Raw genomic sequence first — 18871 nt, 5'->3', positions numbered from 1 at the left:
TTAATTTGTCCAAGAGAAGGGTACATTTTTAAATGACCTTCAATCTCTTGTATGGAGGTGTCATTTCAGATGGTACAGGACTTTCTTGTTTAGCAGAAAATGGTATAGTGAGATGGCAGAGACTGGAAACTGAAGTTAAATAAGTTAATATTATACATACGTGACGTAATTAACAGTTGAAACAAGCTGATCTAAAGGCTTGTGGATTTTCCCATTCTTAACATCTTAATTTAAAGACTGGATGTCTTTCTAAATTCATGCTCCGGTTGAACCAGAAGCTTGCTGCAGGGATTATCAGGTATGCTCTATGGCTTATGTTAAGAAGGGACTCAAATTAGCTGGAAGATAACAGCTCCTTCTGTTCTTAAAATCTGTGAATCATCCAATAACTTTTCCACCAAACCCACAGAAGATAAGAATGAACACTGCAAAGATTTCTGAAGGGGAAAAAAAAGGAAGCAAATAATCCCTCTAAAAAACCCACATACACATTTAAGGATTTCAGCAATATCTTGAAAATATAAAGTACAGCTGAACTCTCAAGTCACTTGTATACAGAGAAATTTCCTAAAAAGCTGTGACGGCAGTACCATTTCTGGTGCATCCCTCTCAAGCACTGTTTTGTGCAGTCAGCCTTTCTCCTGCCTTTTTCACCCACCAACCTAATTCCTCACTCTTGCACTTCATTTATCACTTCCCTTATCATTTCATTCTTGTGTTGGTTTTTTTTTTTTCTTTTGACATTATCAGGCCCAGCTACAAGAGACACTTCTCTTGAGTGTTGCAAGGCAATTGCTCATCTTTCCCTTACACACATAGCACGAGCGGTCAGGAGAGGATTGGAGTCAGCAGGAAAAGATCAAAAGACCCTGGTGGGACACACTGACCTAGGCCCCCACTGCTAGCACCAACCACCCTGTCACATGCTAGACCCTACGGCCCAATTAATGAGCATAATCGTGTCTTCTTCAGGAGCAATCCTCTGTAGCCTTTGTCAGTACTTCAGCAGTTCTTGCATTTTATGAGCAAATCTGTGCAATAAAATAGTGGGAACGTCATCAACGAAGTGGGCAACCAAGAAAAGCATGAGCTTGACACCAAAGTGAGAAAAGCTCCTGTAGAACTGTGCTAAGAGTGAAACTCTGAAAAGTTTTCTATGAGATATAGGAACTCTAATGCTCATTGTCAAAGTAATGAGTTGGGATGACTCATTGCAACAAGTTTAGTTTGTTGACAAGCCTGATCACGTTGGCATAACTCACCTCGGTGACTTCAGGCCGGTCATGGAGTGAGGGAGAGAAGGAACAAGCTGCAAGTATGTCTGTGACTTGGTTCGCGTGCGGAGGCTCTTTCCAGGCAGGTATACTTGGAGGCTGCTATGCACCCCAACCCATTTGGCTGCCCACCGCTGCAGGTTTATTCTTAGTTTCAGAAATGCGAATCCTCACAGACATGGTGATAGCTTCATGTCAGCTAGGAGACAGATTTTCTCCTCAAAACATTTCCCTCCGTGGATGGGTGGGTTTCCTGATGAGGTGGACAAGGTGAATCTAGTGATTTCTGAACCACACGTTTCATCCTCTGACAATCACTTGAGGTATAAAAAAGACTTGCTTGGATTAGACTGGTCCCTCTAGTTCAGTAACCTGTGACTATGGGCAGTGCTGTATGTTTCCAAGAAGTTCCACTGTAGGCATTTATGGGAAAACATACTTCCATATTCCTTCCCCAATAACTATAATTCTTCCAAGACACAGTTACGTTCTCATGTGAGTGAAGTGTAAGATAAAGCCAAACTCCTTCTGCTCCACAACCTTGTAAAGAAAAGTGAGAGGATGTATACTGCAGGTTGGGCTGACTGGACAGATGCTGTACCCATGTGCTGGCATAGTACCGCATTTAGCCCACAGGCCACCATGAGAACTGGTGCTCATGATGCCACGCTACTTGTGGACACACAGTGATAAGTCAAGGAAGCACTGTGATGTGCTGTGTGGCTTTACGTGCCTGAACCTTTGTAAGCTTGGGCTTCTCCATAATCTCCTCCATGTGTTACAGTAGGTATTTGCTCCTTGGCTAAGGCAAGACCAGCAGAATAAACTCAGGCAAACACGAGGACCATGAAAAGATCCTGCATGTCTCCTTTCATCAACCAGGAATGTAAAGCGTGTTTCTTTGACACATTTACCCCAGCAAATACAGAACAATGTGCATACATACTCTAGAAAACTTCTTCCAGCCATTTCCGTGCACAGACATCTTCTCTGAGAACAAGCACGTACTCAAAATCATCCTGCTTTTCCATGAGAAGGAGTTCAGGTCTTAATATAACAAATGTATGAGAACATCAAGGTTTCTATATTTCAAAAATTGATGGATTGTAGCTTGCTCATTTAGCCTTTAATATTTATTACTATGACTCAGAATATCCTGAAAGATACCTAACATCTTCCTTTCCAATCTCCTTCCTTTGGATATATGTCTCTTAAATACACACAAACTTTTGTCCTTTCTACCTACTAAGCCCTGCTTAGTCAAGCTATTCAGATAAGTCATTACCAAAATTTCTCTATTTTTAAAACTTTCATATTCTTAGGATTTACCTAAGCATTACAAGCTACAGCTTGTGCCCTATGATAACGTCTCATCAAAATGACCTTACTGCTCAGATCCTTATGCAGTACAACCAGTCATTGTTCAGCTGAAGTCAATGAAGGGATGCTGACTTATGAGATCTGTCTGTTCATTATCTTCATTTCTGTTAACCGATCTTTCAATTAAAATGAGCATAGGGAAGGGAAAAAACTGACATGGGAATAAGATAAAACATATTATGAAGATGAACAGGTTTTCTACCTTGCTGAACACAAATATTTCACTTGAAAGACAACCCCTAGGGAATTCAGGACATGTCAATAGTCTTCAACCAGTTTCTAAATCATAGAAACGTTTAGGTTGGAAAAGACCTTTAAGATCATCGAGTCCAACCATTAACCAAACACTGCCAAGGCCACCACTAAACTATGTCCCTAAGCTATAAATGATAAATTTCTGTAACAAGCACAAATTTGCATCAATTAATGATGCTATAAACAGAAGTCTTTTAAGAAAATATGCAAACTTCTCTTTCAATTAAGTACCAGAGTTTGGCTGATTTTCTATTTTAGGGGGATCAGTCAATCTTGCCAAGTAATGTGGCTGAAAACATGTATCATTTTGCGATACAAGGCCACTATAACTTCAAATAGCAATAGAGCTCCATACTACAAGCTATTTGTTGTATGATCTTCAAAGGGCTGAAGCTTTCATTGGACAGAAGACAACAGGCACTCATTAACCCATGGATCTGACAATTTCTACCACTGCTAGCAGACTGTACTTGCCAAGAACGCTAGCATTAAATTGAATGTAAAAGTCAGACACCTTAGGAATGATTTATATAGAGATAAGTCCGTTCTTTGAGGAAGGATGATAAACTAGTTTCTCAGACCAGTCTGACAGTGTCCATATCATAAATGAAAATATCTAAGCCAAGCAAAGCATTCTACTACCATGGAAAAGTAACTGTTCCAGTGCTCCAAAGGGTGAGGACAAAGGTAATAATTCATGGAAGTCCTACTGAAACAAGTAGACCAGTCCATCAACAAAAGGTGTCTTGCACAGTCTCACATATTGTACCTCCATAGTATGCCAGTAAAACAGTGACAATGGATAATGCAAACAATAAATTCAGGGGGATAAAATCCTGTCTCCCTTGAAGTCAATGCAAAATTTCACCATTTTCAGAATCAGGATTTCATCCCTGAGTGCTTTTATTTTCAAGTATTCACAGTGAGGAGGTAACTGTTTTTCAGCACTCAGCCCCTCTAGTTGTTGCCTGCTCTTAAAAAAAAATGTATTATCGGATTTTAAGAGCCGCATCTAACACTTAGCTCCACTGGCTTCTTACGTATTTCAGGAACCTGCTAACAATAATAAATAAAATAAATAACTTTGCTTATTTCCATCATCATTGCTGGATTGGCTCCAGATATTCTTTCTTTCTTCTCCTCCCTCTGTCCATCCTGCCCTAGCCTTCTTTCACAGCTCACTCTGGTCATGGTTAACGTGAGAACTATTTCTTCTTCTTTCCCCTTCGCTGTCTCTTTTCAAGACTTAGCTGAAAGTGACTGTTTCTTTTAACCAGTATTATAACAAGGAGCATTTATTGTTTCATTCAGGTATGTCACTTGGGAGAAGAAGAGATTTTGTCCAGGATACTCAATACATGCAAGACCTCCTAAACATGCAACACTACTCTTTGGGTTTGCCTGCACATATAGCCCTAAAAAGGGCAGAAAAAAAATGTTTTCTAGTGCTTGCAGGCTTCCAGAGGGGAGCCTGTTAAAATCCAAGGGAATCTGTCACCATAAATGATGGAATCCCACAAGACAAGAGTGGGGATTAGCCTGACAAAACATCTGCCTATGTCAACACGGTGTCAAGTGAAACAAAGCTCCACCAGACACTGTTCCAGGCAACTTAATGTCTGCACTCTGCCACCACCTCCCTGCTGACAGCTGGGCACGCTTGCAAAGCACGTCTGCTTCTCCCTGACACCGCTGAAAGACTGAAAAGCTCAGCGTAAGTGTAGCTCCCTGACAGCTCTGCCTTAGGACTTCACACCAAAAGCATGTACAGTGCTATAAATGCTTCAGTCTCCCTCACTGCACATAGATAAAGATTTTATTTCTCCCAAGAAGACAATCTTACTTACTTGGGATAGCGCCTCTGCTGAAAGATGGGCAGAATCTCTGTATCTTGATTTGAATGTAGAAGCAGTAAATCCCGAAATCTTTCTGTCAGGACAGAAAAAAAAAAAAAAAAGAAAAGAAAAGAAAAAAAAAAACAAACCCAGACTGTGACTCTGCATTATAAGTTCAGGCCACAAGTAAGCAAGCAGTAATATCAGTGAATTCTCTTCTCCAGCAATATTTACCAGAGGACAAAGCTAAGTGTATAGGGAATAAAAATCTATATATTCATAAAAAACTGCTGCTAAGACTAGAAATCACTGTTTCCTGTAAACTCTTTTATTAATATTTTAAAATGTCATTTTTTTCATCCAATATCAAGTTCTGATAGTGCGTACAAGTTTCTGAGGACTGCATACAGGTCTTCTGAGTATCATATACAGACAGCCATAAACAGCCCCTGCCTTGAAGAGCTTAGTCTAAACAGAAAGGAGAAGCAACTATGAATTCACCAGCCACTCAAGGAGCACAGTAATCTAAACAAATATAGATTAATTCATTAATCTAAATTAAATTGCAGTACGAGTCCTTGGTTAACTGATTCATTGGTATTTTAAAGGATAGTTGGAAGACTGGATTGCTTTTTGCCCACTACTATATATTTAAAAAACTGTATTATAGGATCATCTGCAGTAGATAAGGTTTTTGTAACTTAGCTTCACCGACCACCAAGTGAAGGGGTGGTTGTGGGTTTTGTAGCTGCCTTTCTCTGATGCCTTTCTCTAGAGGCGGTTAGATGAAACACGTAAGTGGGATCTGTAGAAGCTTCTATCAGTATCAGTTCCTGGAAGATGGGAACCTCCTCAAAATTCACTTGATACCCTGATCCAGGGACAGAAGGGAATTTCCCACCCAAGTCAAATCCTCTCAGCACACCCTGTAGCTCTCCATAGCATAGGACATGCTCTGTTTCCTTCTTGCCTTCCATCACCTGCAGCTTTTATTTAACCAGTCCTCCAGTGGCACAGAAACCTAGGACACTGGTGATGCCCTTCCCACCTTCGCATCTCCTGCTCTTCCTGCACTACTTTATAACTGTGGCTTGAAGTCTTCAGCTACAGGTTTTATCCTTCATTTGCTAAACCACAGCTTGTAGCCTGTGCTGTGGGTAGTAGCTGTACTATGGGTTTCCTCTAAACTAGCTATCTTTTCCATGTAAGGTTTTCATTCTGGGAACTGAATCTGAGGATAAGTGTAGTCCTTCCTCCCCTTATATCCCTGTGGATGTCAAAATGCCCTCTAACATTGGGTTTACAGATAAGGAAATCAAAGGACAGAAAATCAGTGGAGAAAAAGTCTGAATCTCCCAGCTCCGAAAAGGAACCATAGCAGCTTTCTTACTTCTTACAGGTTAGTGTACGATGGCTTTCTTAACATTCAGTTTCATGTACTGTTATGTCATTATAACTGACCTCTTAATTTGTATACAATTCTGCAATGTAGCCTGTAAAATGAAAAAAAAAACCCCAAACCCATACTTCATAAAGTTATAATACTTTGAAGAAAGCATAATTCATTCAGAAGAAACACTCTCTTGTTAAGAGTTTTAAAGGTCAGTTGTCTCAGATGGTCTGATCTAGTCTTTCATCAGCTGGCTAAGATATACTGCAAACAACTTGGAGAAGATACCAGGATCTGCCAGTGAAGAAACAAGGGCTGATACTTAGTATCTCCGTTCCTTTATTTCTGCACCTCTTCAGATTCAGTTTTGAAAGAAATAAGCACTTGTACCTCCAAAATTCTTACCGTATCTTCAAAATGTAACTGAGCTTTCCCTGTGCCTAACCAGGACAGAGACTGGATGTGGCCAACAACCATAAATGAAATGCTATAAAGATGGTAAGTGAAACTCAATAAGCATCTTTCAAAAAACAGCCTGCTTTCTGTCTTGACAAAAACTTGCCATTATAGCTACTTCTTGACCTCTTCTTGAATTTTTAGGAAGATGCAGAGATTGGCTTTTTTCTCAGTCCTCTGGTACATGGCAATACGCTGTATATGGGTATACCCTGTCTTCCTTAAAGATGATACAATGTGAACTTCAAAAGCCACAGGACAAGAACTGAAAGGCTTCAGGAACCTTTCCCTGGTGCAAAATATCCAACTGTATATGTTTCAGAGAGAGCACATTAACTTCCACCCCTACCTCAGGAATCTCCCAACGCAACTCAAGCTACTGTGCATTTCTAGGAACCCTTTGTAAAAGGCTTCATATGAATAGCTGCCTTTGTGTGAGCCCGGTGGAGGAATGAGAGGAAGTTTTCTATGGTGAACACTGAATGACAGCACTTCCTTCCATGACTTGAGGGTTTTGATCTCCGGAACATAGTGCGAGTCACCATAATTAAGGATTTATCTTCGGGGTGGTCTAATTTACTTATTTTTTAGGGCTTATAACCAGGTGCAACAGCAATGCAAAGCATGGAGATACATGCTCTTAGCTCAGTACTGCACACCACTACTTTCTATGTAAGTAAGTGAGGCTGGTTTGTCAGACCTTGCAAAGGACCTGTGACTCTCTGGGAGAGACAAAACACATCTTGGGGAGGGTGCAGATATGCCTCGCTCCTTTGTTCTGCCCGAGATGGACAGCACCCAGACAGGGAGCCACATTCCATCTCTATCCCCTACCCCGTGACTCTTTTTCTTGTGCTGCTGCCCTTTTCCATTGATCCAGGACACCTGGTTGCACTCCAGGACTCAATTCAACAAGTTGCAATCCTGAAAATATTTTGAATAGTAATGTGACAGAGCTGGCCAGCACTGGATTGAAAGCAGCCAAGTTATGGCATCTGAAATTGGCCTAAACAGCTTCCCTACTGGATCTTGTTTTAGTTGAAGCCAACTTTTATTTTTTTCCCCACACTATGGCAAATTTCCCAGGCAGATGTATTTTCTTTTCACCATCTGACTTTACTCATTTTTCCATGGCAACATTTATGCTATATGGTAGCGTTCCACTTCATCTCAAATACATCCTACAACTTCCTCCAGCACACGTAGCCTTCATGTCCTGTCAATCCTCTTAAAAGAAATGGCATACTGAACAGAAGCCTTTAGGATTAATTTGTCCCATAGGACCATTATGTACATGTTTCACCCTTCAGGTCTATGATATTCTCATATTACACATACGTGTGCACAAGACAAAAGTCACACTGGTGCAAATGACACTATTGCCTTTAAGGACTATCCAGCAAGGTGATGAGGAAGGTGACGAGAGCTTTGGTAGCTACTGACAGAACACAGGTATTTTTCGTGCTCTTACAAAAGTGAGTATCAAAAGCACAATGCTTGACAAGAGAAGGCTTTTCAATCTGCAAAAAAAAAAAAATCACAATGACACCTTCCAAGGGTGCTGGGGCGGAATTTCTTCAAAAAAATGAGATTTTCTTCTAATCCATGCTACAACAATAAATGCAAGACTTAAGAACTGATGAAACTAATAATTAGAGCATTTTTACATTATTTTGATTTGCAATCCCTCATTGATCAATAGAACCAAACCAAGTCACAGACAATCTTATCATTACTTGGATCATTTTAGAGAGACATCTCCCATCTGATGCTTTTTGTCTAGGTGTTGGTGTGGTTTGTTAACAAAACATGAATAATATTTATTTAACCAAGTTTTAAAAGGCTTACTTCTGAAAATCATAGAATCACAGAATGGTTTGGGTTGGAAGGGACCTTAAAGATCATCTAGTTCCAAGCCCCCTGCCACAGGCAGGGACAACTTCCACTAGACCAGGTTGCTCAAAGCCCCATCCAACCTGGCCTTGAACACTGCCAGGGAGGGGGCTCCACAGCTTCTCTGGGCAACCTGTGCCAGTGTCTCACCACCCTCACAGTCAAGAATTTCTTTCTAATATCTCATCTAAATCTACCCTCTTTCAGTTTAAAACTGTTCCCCCCTCGTCCTATCATTACATGCCCTTGTAAAAAGTAGCATATTAGTTTTATGGATTACTTTTTAAATCAAAGTTCATAAGAATAAACAGAAAAGTGATTAGAAAGCAACCAGAGAATGGGAGGAGAGAATAGCCTTATCAGTTATAAAGTACAGAACACTGTGGTCCAGAAGCCCAGTTGTCTACCAAAAGGTCTGTCCATAGTGACACTCTCATGTATTTGGATATTTTGCCGTCATGTTTCTGTAATTACCTGTAGCACTTCTGCATTCATTGAGACACAAATCTCAATTCCATCTTTCACCACAAAAACACTTGTAAGCCCTTCAATTTCAAACTAAAAAAATCTGCCTAGGTTTATGCAAAACACAGAGTGGTCTGGAACACCTTCCATGTCATGAATAGCTCCTCAGCACCTTGCAATAGTTTAAAAAAAAAAAAAAAAAAAGTCAGCTTTCTTAAATCTGCCAACAGCATTTAAGAGGATTTGAGACCCACTAATCTGACTTGTTTTCAAGCTCTGTAAATTTGGAAATGCTGTCATAAGTAGTTCCTCAGTGCCTTGTAAAAAGAAAAGGCATTTACAAAGAAGTCTTTGCCAATTAAGATGGCATAAAACTGAAATGTCCAATATTTTAGTTTGACCTGTGGCTTATTAATGGCCAAAGTTTCTGAAGTTAAGGAACTGTCACTTCACTCCTCTTGAAGAGTCAGTGCTACAAATATCCTCCATCAGATTAAAAGGGGAGGAAGGAAAACAATGATGAGGTAATGTTGATGAGCTAAAAGTTCCAGAATGATTACATCATAAGCCTTGGAATTCCCCTGAAGCGTACATATTCTGCTGATACAAAGACAGGCTTTTTGACCAGCTTGAACTTCCATGATTCTCAGTCCATTAAGCCTCACGGAGTTTTGTTCTTCTGTTTTTTTCACCACCATTTCCTTCCCTCCTGATCAGTCATCTGAAAGACTAATTAGAGCCCACCATTTACAGAGCTACTAAAAAAAAAATGAAAAGCCAGTAAAAAACCCAGAAAGCTGAAAATTATATACAAAAAATGCTGTTTCTATTTATTTAAGGGAAATAGAGAAGCTTTTACAGAAATGCAACTGGTCTCTTCATTTCCTAAGCCAGGTGAATAAAGTGATCACCCTTCTGTTCAACATTTTCTCTTGCAGGATTTTAGTTTATTTATGTAGAGAGGGAAAAAAAATAAGGATATCAAGTAATCATTACAGGGGTCAGCAGTGAACCTTCCAGTCACCCTGGGCCTGCAGAATAGTCCTCCTTTCTTTGAGCAAAGTCTCTGTACACCCTGTTTTCCCTCCCAACCTTAATTTGTTTCCTAGAAAGTAGTTCGCTCCTTCTCTTCCTCTAGCTGTGTGCTTACCAGCTGGAAATCATTCTCCCTCCCTGATTCTGGCAATCAGAGTTCCATCTGCTGGAACTCTAGGTGCTTTCTTATGTCTTTAAAATGTCCCACCTACTATGTCAAAATTAGCTTGGACAGATTTATTTCTAACTAGACCTCCCTCATTTACACTATAATGACACATATTGCATGATTTACATGTGTATACCCATATATCGGTCAATGAAGAAACAGAGTAAAAGGCAGTTCTTGTCCAAGGAACCTTAAAAGGTTGGAAGATGAATGATGGGAAGTAAAAAGCATCACTTGCTTTGTTTCAAAACAGGGAAGAGAGATGCTGAGGACCATATTTAGACTGCATTTTATATGTTTCACTTGACAAGACAGCAGTGAGAGACCCAGACTGCCTATTAGCTAGGCTGCGAGACTCGGGTTCCCCAGACAGCCAGTGAAGAGAAGTGGACGCAATATCGAAGTTAAGCAGTCTTGGTGCTCAATACTGAGTTAGAAATCCTTCTGTAGGTTATACAGCAACTCCCTGGCAGAGCTGGGGATTAGCTAGATTGCTGGAGTTCAAAACCAATGTCTTAATCAAAAAACTTTTTGTTCTCAGAGGTACTTACTATACTTGAAAACTATTTCTGTCATGACAGTAGAGTTCATTCCACAACTCAACACTTATAAAGTGCAACAGTAAAACAGGGTTTAGAAAAAAAACACAAAATGGTAACTTTAACTTTTAAAAATATCTTTATAAATACACAACCTGAAGCAAATGTTATTTATGCAGATTTTTTTTAGCACTGAGCTCTACGATTGCTCCCTTTGCCCATGAAGGGCTGTACTTTGCTGCCTGAACTCCCCCATAAGCCAACGCAGGGAGGCTAAACTACAATTTTCTTTACTAGTGGTGCACTTTCCCCTTTCACAACATGCCAGAAGAAATGATGAGGCATCAGTATATCCCTCTTTGGCTTTAAGGTAAAGTTGGGATGCTTGATTTAAAAAGACCTTACATATTAACAAAAAAAAGACTCAAGTTATGCAAGAGGGGGATTCAACTAGTTCTGTCTTTGTAACTTGTAATCTGATACAGAAACTAGAGAAAGCTCAACCTTTCAAAAGCTATGTGGGATTTTAACACTGAAATGGAGCTACTATCCAGCTGTGCAGTTACTGCAATACTATCCAGCACTGCAAAACTCCAGAGGGTATGCCTCTCAAAAGCTGAGCAAAGGCACAATTCGTCAGGCTGTACTGATTCATACCAAGGGCCCCCCCTACCCTAATATCTTGCTTCACATGCAGACACCTACAGAAGAATCAGCACAGGGCAAGACCCTCCTGCTGTCACTTTCCCAGCCTTCTACTGTTTCTATCTCAGTGGAGCTCCTGAGCCTAAGGTGGTTTGTCTATTAAGAAATGCCTTGATTTCTCTTTAAAGTACTTGCCCAGTCACCCATGTAACCTCCTGATCTATCCTATATCCTCTGACAAGGAGTTCCATGTGTCTCTCACCTACTACATGAAGATCCATCATCTTATGTTTGCTCTGAAATAGTGTCCAACTGACCATATTTGATGGCCAAAAGTTCTGATACTGTCAGAAACTGTGAATAGTCAGACCCGACCCACTCACTCTTCCAGTGTTATCCATGATTTGTAGACCACTGCTATATTCCCCTAAATTATCTCTTTCCATGCTAAATAGTCCGTGCATACTCAGTTGTCTCGTGTTTGGAAGCCTTTCCATGCTTTTGATCATCTTTGTCATCCCTTCCTGAATCCTGTCCAATATCCTGTCTGAGAGATGAGGATCAGACCTGCACATAGGATTCAAGTCCTGGGAGCACCACAGAAATACCCAGCTGCACAGTGATCTCTTCTGCTTTATTCTCTACTCTTCTCCTATTCATTTTTCTCTTTATTGCTGCTGAGCACTGAGCTGATGTCTTCATGGAAATAATTATCATGACTCCAAAGTGTTATTCTTGGGCTGTCATGGTCACATCATCTCCAGCCACGTGTATTAGTTTGTCACCAAATCTATCAAACATCAGTAACACCCACATGCATACATACACTGGGTATTTTAGCCAGGTTCTATAAATGAGTTTGCAAGTCTAATATATGTTATACATTTGAAGCAAGCTACAGAACTTTTCATTAAATGTATTAATGGCAGTCACAAAATAATGGAATTAATACCCATCCAAAGCTAAAGTTTTGTATCATAATACAAACCACAACCAGTCACTGGAACTCATTCCCGGCTTTTGTCTGTTCATATTTCATCTCAATTTAGGACTATGTAAGCATGGGATCATTTTACCTCGTTACTAATACATACACAGCTTCATTATTACACTCGAATATGCAAATAATTATGTATGATAACTTCACAGAGTCACAGAATAGTTGAGGGTAGAAGGGATCTCTGGAGATCATCTAGTTCAATCCCCCCTGCTCTGAGCAGGGTCAGCAAGGGCAGGTTGCTCATAGCCATGTTCAGTCGGGTTTTGGATATCTCCAAGGATGGAGACTCCACAACCCCTCTGAGCAACCTGTTTCTGCACCTGACCACCCTCACAGTGGAAAAGTTTTTTCTTACATTTAAAAATAATTTTCTGTATTTCAATTTGTGCCCATTGAACTCTGTTCTGCCACTGGACACCACTGAAAAGTGCCTGGCTCCATCTGCTTTACCGCCTCCCAGGTAAAAATAGATAGGACAAAAGATTTTGGAGGGAACAATTACATGCCATGAGACTTGGATTCCAGATCTAATGAACATTTCCCTGTGCAACATAAGTGGAAATTTAAGGCTGGTAAAATTATATTTTATCTTCAACAACTATTGTTGAGCTGGGTGATGCACAAAATGCTTTGCATTCCCAAAACACACAACAGGCCAGTCTTGTACACAAGCACTCTACTCCATTACACAGAACAGGAGGGAAGCACTAGCAGATTTTGGCCTAGCAAAGATGTCCCTATAGACACATCACTGCTAAGTATGTCCCAGTTCTTTGTGACAACTCCTTCTTAAAAGTCACGCTAAATTGTTACTAACTGATACAATCAGCAGGTCTGCTTATGGGAAAAAAAATGAATATCGATATTTTGTGCTGTTTCCATTGATTGCCACCTTCGGATAAAACTGCAACGTCTGTTTGAGGAGAGGGACACAGCAGGTTAGGAGGCAACTGTCCCCACAGTGATAAACATGCAGTCAAGACACTGCCCTGCCACAGGCCTTGTACGTGCTGGGCAAGTTAGATGCTGGCTTCTCCCAGTGGGGGCAAGCATGGGAGGAAGAGAAAATGCTAAAGAAAAAAAGAGTTTGCAAAAGAGAACAGCAGTTTCCCTGCTAATGCACTCTCACTCCTTGCCTTGTAATAGAAGGTAGTGATGAGATTGCCCAGCCTTCTTCCCTCTAACTGCAGCTGTGAATGGTGTTGCTAATCACCAAGGCTTAACTGATGTTAGTAAGGTCATTAAGCATAACTTTTACTTCCTCACAGCTCAGTTGTGTGAATACCTACATTGAAGGAGCTAAGTTGTTCTCAGAGTCTGTGCTGAGGGCCAGACAGAAAGCTGAAATATGCTCACTACTTAGAGAGAGTGCTCAGACAAAACAGCGCTGATATAAACCCTGTGGGGGTAACGCCTGCCCAGCCACACACTTAGCTAAACCAAAATGCTAGAAATAACAGTAACAAGGCTCCAAATAGGAAACAAAAGAAGAAACAGGGCATTAAGTGACTCCATTTATATATAAAAATAATTTCTCCTGTGTTTTCAGCTGCCTATGTCTTTCAGAGAACACATACAAGTTCTCTAAAAGCACTCCTAGCACTAGCTGTGCTGAAGCATAACACAGGATAAAGTGATCAGAACTCAGCTGGATCCTATCTTCTATATAAGTTTTGCTAGTCAGCTGGGGATGATCCACTAGCAAGAAATGCACATTTTTTACAAAGATCTAATCACATCTGAGGCTCCATTTCTTAAAACATCTCTCAAAGGGCAATATCAAAACCTTAGCAGGAAATCATTTGAATGACTGGCAAATGAAATGAGCCATTAGATATTGTTTTTCTCCTTTTTATTTTGGATAGGTGATGAAATGTAATGCACACAAGTGTATCAGGAAATGTATCAAAAGTTTGGTTTAATGTCACCCTACTGTGAGCAATTCTGTTATTTCTTCTTACATCTGAATTAGACAAGTCATTCTTGAGAATTTAAGCCAGCACACTCCCTGAATATAATCTACTATATATAACCTAGTCTAGGTAGTTTTTCTTTATTCTTAATTAATAATTTCTTAAATATACATATATTTGCTGACTTAGCACTAGCTCTTGTGTAGACTCACCTCAAAATATGTTGCAGGATTTTCTATCGGATTGTCACCTCCATCTTTCAACCATCATGATGTTATGAATGTAATGGAACACTAAATAGATATGTTTTCACATGACAGAAAGTCTGTTACTACTCAAGTCAGCGGAAAAAGTATTCCCAGCCTTGAATGGGAGAGAAAAGCTTGAAACGTTACTATGTAGTACTACAGTGATAACTATTTTCTAGAACAAAGAACCAGTGGTTTAACAGGATTTAGATCACACAGTTCCTCACATCATTGTAAGGAAATGGTTTGGCATGTACTCTTCTGAAAAAGTGATTTTGTCGATCCTTATAACTATAAGCTGGCATCAGATATCTATCTTTTGATTCTTTTAGCTACCAATCACGACCTGGCACATAGCAATGCATCGATCACAGAATCACAGAATCACAGAATGTTAGGGATTGGAAGGGACCTCGAAAGATCATCTAGTCCAATCCCCCTGCCAGAGCAGGATTGCCTAGACCATATCACACAGGAACGCGTCCAGGTGGGTTTTGAATGTCTCCAGAGAAGGAGACTCCACAACCTCTCTGGGCAGCCTGTTCCAGTACCTGTTTGCGATGTACCATCGCAAATTCTGCAACACAAAATGGCATAGAAATGATACAAACTTCTTGCAGAAATGGCACATGCTGGTACATATGTGTTGAGAAGCATGGGAGACTTTTAAAGAAGTATTATTTCTAAACAAATTTTTGGATTAATGAAATGCTCCTTTATTTGGAAACTGAGAAAATTTCATTTGCCATGCTTGTTAATAATGGGGCACAATTAGCATAATCCCCTCAACCCATTAAAAAAAAGGCAAACATCAAATAACAGAAAGTATGAAAATATCTTCCTTTAATTATAAATTTTGCCTTTTTCAAACCAGTCACAGCTAAGCTCAGGAGACACTCAGCTAACACAGTGCAAATGAAACCCTTGAGGGAAAGCCCTCTGCTGTCAGGCTGGCACCAGCCACTTGGCAAAGCACAGCAAAGCATCACAGCTTCGTCTTTGAAAATGTGCGTGGGCGTCTGTGGCATTTTCCTTGAGGAAATGGCACTTACAGTGTGCTTAATGAATAAGGGAATATGATAAATTTATGGGAAGAGATATTCCTTAAAACTGCTTATCGCAATGAAGAGCACAAACTACACACTGATTTATTTCACATAACATGAGGAGGCTTCTCAGAGGCTGACAGTTGACAGTACAGTAAAATCATCACAGCAGCCATTTCAGCAAAACTCAAAATAGCCAATAATCTTTGAAACCCCTCCTCTCCCCAAAATCCCCCTTCAACACTGAAAAACTTGTCAACAGCCCTCGGTAAATGCCACCCTCCACTGCGTCCCCCTTCCTCCAATACACATAAAAACACAAATGTGCCTCTTTGGATCCACAGACCTTCCAGGCTCTCTCCCCGGCACAGAGACATTCTCTCTTACTCATGATCATGGTATTTACTACAGCATAACCTAAAATTTTCTGGTTCCAGGTAAGTCAGAAAGCTAAGCAGTCATCCATTCTACATACAGAAGCTGGTCCCTTCACAGAACAGGGTCCCTTCAAATTACTAAAAACACATTGATGCTTTGCATAAAGCATTGTTCAAACTTTGCTCTCTATAGATGGTCAAACATTTTCAATCAAAATTTTGTTTAGATACGATATTGAGATTTTCATAGAATCGTAGAATCATAGAATCATTTTGGTTGGAAAAGAACTTTAAGATCAAGTCCAACAGTCAACCCAGCACTGCCAAGTCCATCACTAAATATTTTAAGAGAAAAAAATGATTAAAATGTAAAAACCACACCCAAATGCTGAAAGTTTAGGGATGTGGATGGGCACATATATATAAATAAAATGCAGCACTTCATGCAAGTCACAGCGGAGTTTTCTCATGTGTCCATCTCTTTTCCCAGTTAGAGTTGCCAGCCGGACTGTATCTGCCATGATGCAAGTGCTTTCTCTCTCCAGGAGAGAGTGAGACCAAGGCATGTTACAGCAAATATACTCTAAACTGGGAACCCAGCCAAGAGAAGATAAAGAAAGCTGGAGACATGCAAATCCCAAGAGGCAGTGGGGAAAGCATTTACAAGCGATATTTTTGGCTTTCAGACAGTATTTTTGACCATATGTTTTTTTTGAGAAACAAATATTATTTCTCATGGAAAAGGTAAATAAATTTTTTTAAAAAAAAGGTGTGGAGCGTGTCTTCTATTCATTTACTAGGCAATTTTATCGCTCATATTTCTCAAGGCAAAAATTGGTCTAAAAAGTAACAGGGAGTGTTATTTCATTCCCTGCTCTTTGCTTTGAGTTCGCTGCCTCTTGGTCAAACCTGCTGAAGTCACTGCATGCCTGAAAGGCAACCTGTTTTTTCCGGCTGTTTCAGCTGATCTAATAAAAGATATTACCTCTCCCTACAAAACTTGCCTCTCATGGAATATTATTTCATTGTAGTGTACTTTGGTCTAATCTGCTACAAATGTCACTAACCTGTATAAATAAGTATAATGATATCCTTTTTTGAAACAAGCTCTGTCAGTTTATCTCCATTCTGAGCACAAAGCACTTTAAATAAAGAAGAAAAAGAGGAAGAACAAGAACAAGCCTGAGCTGCAGAAATGTGGGTTATAATGTCGGTGAAACAAAATACACGCTGCACCCTGCACATCAGTTGCTGCACTTCATACCAACGCGCCCTTTATTGCTGTCACGGCACGCTCTACTCCGCGTACCGCAACGGGCAAGGCTGCAACCCCATTCATATTTTGGAAAGTGATTTCCAGCCTATAAATTCCCTCCTACAGTTTCTCCTCACAGTGCTTTAGTTAATACTGAGATAATTGAGTCATTTGTCTCATTAAGAAATGCCACGTTCGGCACGGAGCAACCGCCATTTCAAATTTCAACTCAAAATTTGGACGTACTACCCATTAATTTACCTTGCAGCGTCTTAAACTTCAGACTACTTAAGGCATTTCTGCCTCACTGCCTAATGAAATTTCAAAGCCTGATAAAAACAAAAAAATGGGTTTTAATTACAAATTAATTTAGTGGACTGACACAAAAGGTTGTTTTTATATTAAAAAATGCATTGCACTGGCAGTCTGGCTCCATTTCCATTAGGAACCTGCCCCCATATCTGTCTTCTGCTCTGGGGTATCCACTTTTTTGAGGCATGGGACCATGAGGTTCATAGTCCAGTACAGAGCTGTGATTAGCATGTATTTTCATGTGTGTTTTAAGTTCATATAAAATGCGTAGCCATAAATATTTTAAACTAAACTTTTCTATTCTGTTTATTGCAGATACCAAAATATCTATTTTGACAAGTTTTATAAACCTGGTGTTGGCCCATTGTCACGACATGGTGCTGTCGGTGCAAGTTCTGAGGTTTGGTTTGATTTGTTTCTTTAAAGGAAGAAGTAACACTTTTGTGGCTGTCACATACCCATTTTTTCTTTTTGCAGGTATCCTATTTTTGCAGTTGATAACTATATAGTTGGTTGGTGGCAGATTTTTATTAATAATATTTATGACTTAATGGGACAGATCTCCAGGGGAGGACTGGGGTAGAGAAGAGCTGTGGCTGTAAGATGTCCCTCAAAAATTCTTGGATCACAGACTAGCTATACTTCCTTATGGTGAAACCCAAATTTTTCAGCTAGTGCTTGATACATCAGAGAAAGAATGCATATACAAAAGTCAAAGGATTGGATAGAGCAACAGAAAGGTGTGTGTGGCACACCAACGCAAAGCTGGGTTGCCAGGTGCTGTAGGGAACTGATGCTAAAATTTGGGGTGTAGGATTTGGTTCACATGAACCAGGCCAGCACTGATTTTAATGCATCTTGGAAGAGAAAGATTTTGGAACAGACAGTTGCTGTTTCAAGGAAGTCTGAAGTTTGGAGTGAGGACATGCAGCTGGCGAAAAGTGGGGTAAATATACTTATGGAATGAAGGAGAAAAACTAGTGCAATAAAGGAGATGGGATATCCTAACTAGAACTTCAACACTAATATCATGCCAACAAGGAGCTACACAGTATTTGCTATGTAAATAGGGTGAAAATGTCATTTGACCATGTTATTTGATCATGATGACATTTGCTATGTTGTGGGAGTTTTAATTAACTTCCACAGAGTTAACTGCTGAAGACAGAACATATTCTGATCAAGCGATGGCCCTTCTCCCTTCCGATCCAAGCTTAGACAAGGCACCTGTAGAAATAAGCAAACGGGTAGAAGAGACCAAGGAAGAAGGAGCAATACAAGGCAGCACGATAAGTAGTCTTCTGAATAGTCAAGCAACCACCACTGCTGGTGGTCTTTATGGCAAAAGAGAACTACAGTTTAAACCATACCACAGCCCAAATCA

General features: G+C 40.1%; 1 protein-coding gene across 2 annotated transcripts in view; it reads right to left on the bottom strand.

Annotated features, from left to right (window-relative positions):
- The window catches only part of NOX4 (NADPH oxidase 4), a 116064-nt gene that overhangs the window by 32104 nt on the left and 65089 nt on the right, over positions 1 to 18871 (bottom strand). For both annotated transcript variants that reach the window (XM_068422814.1, XM_068422805.1), the window contains one exon: positions 4757 to 4838. In XM_068422814.1, the coding sequence (XP_068278915.1) occupies positions 4757 to 4838 (82 nt within the window). The remainder of the gene's footprint in view (positions 1 to 4756; positions 4839 to 18871) is intronic.

The sequence above is a fragment of the Nyctibius grandis genome, chromosome 2 (genome assembly GCF_013368605.1).
Source record: "Nyctibius grandis isolate bNycGra1 chromosome 2, bNycGra1.pri, whole genome shotgun sequence".
Lineage (NCBI taxonomy): Eukaryota > Metazoa > Chordata > Aves > Nyctibiiformes > Nyctibiidae > Nyctibius > Nyctibius grandis.
Note: the sequence above shows the minus strand (reverse complement) of the source record. Positions and strands in the feature narration are given on the sequence as shown.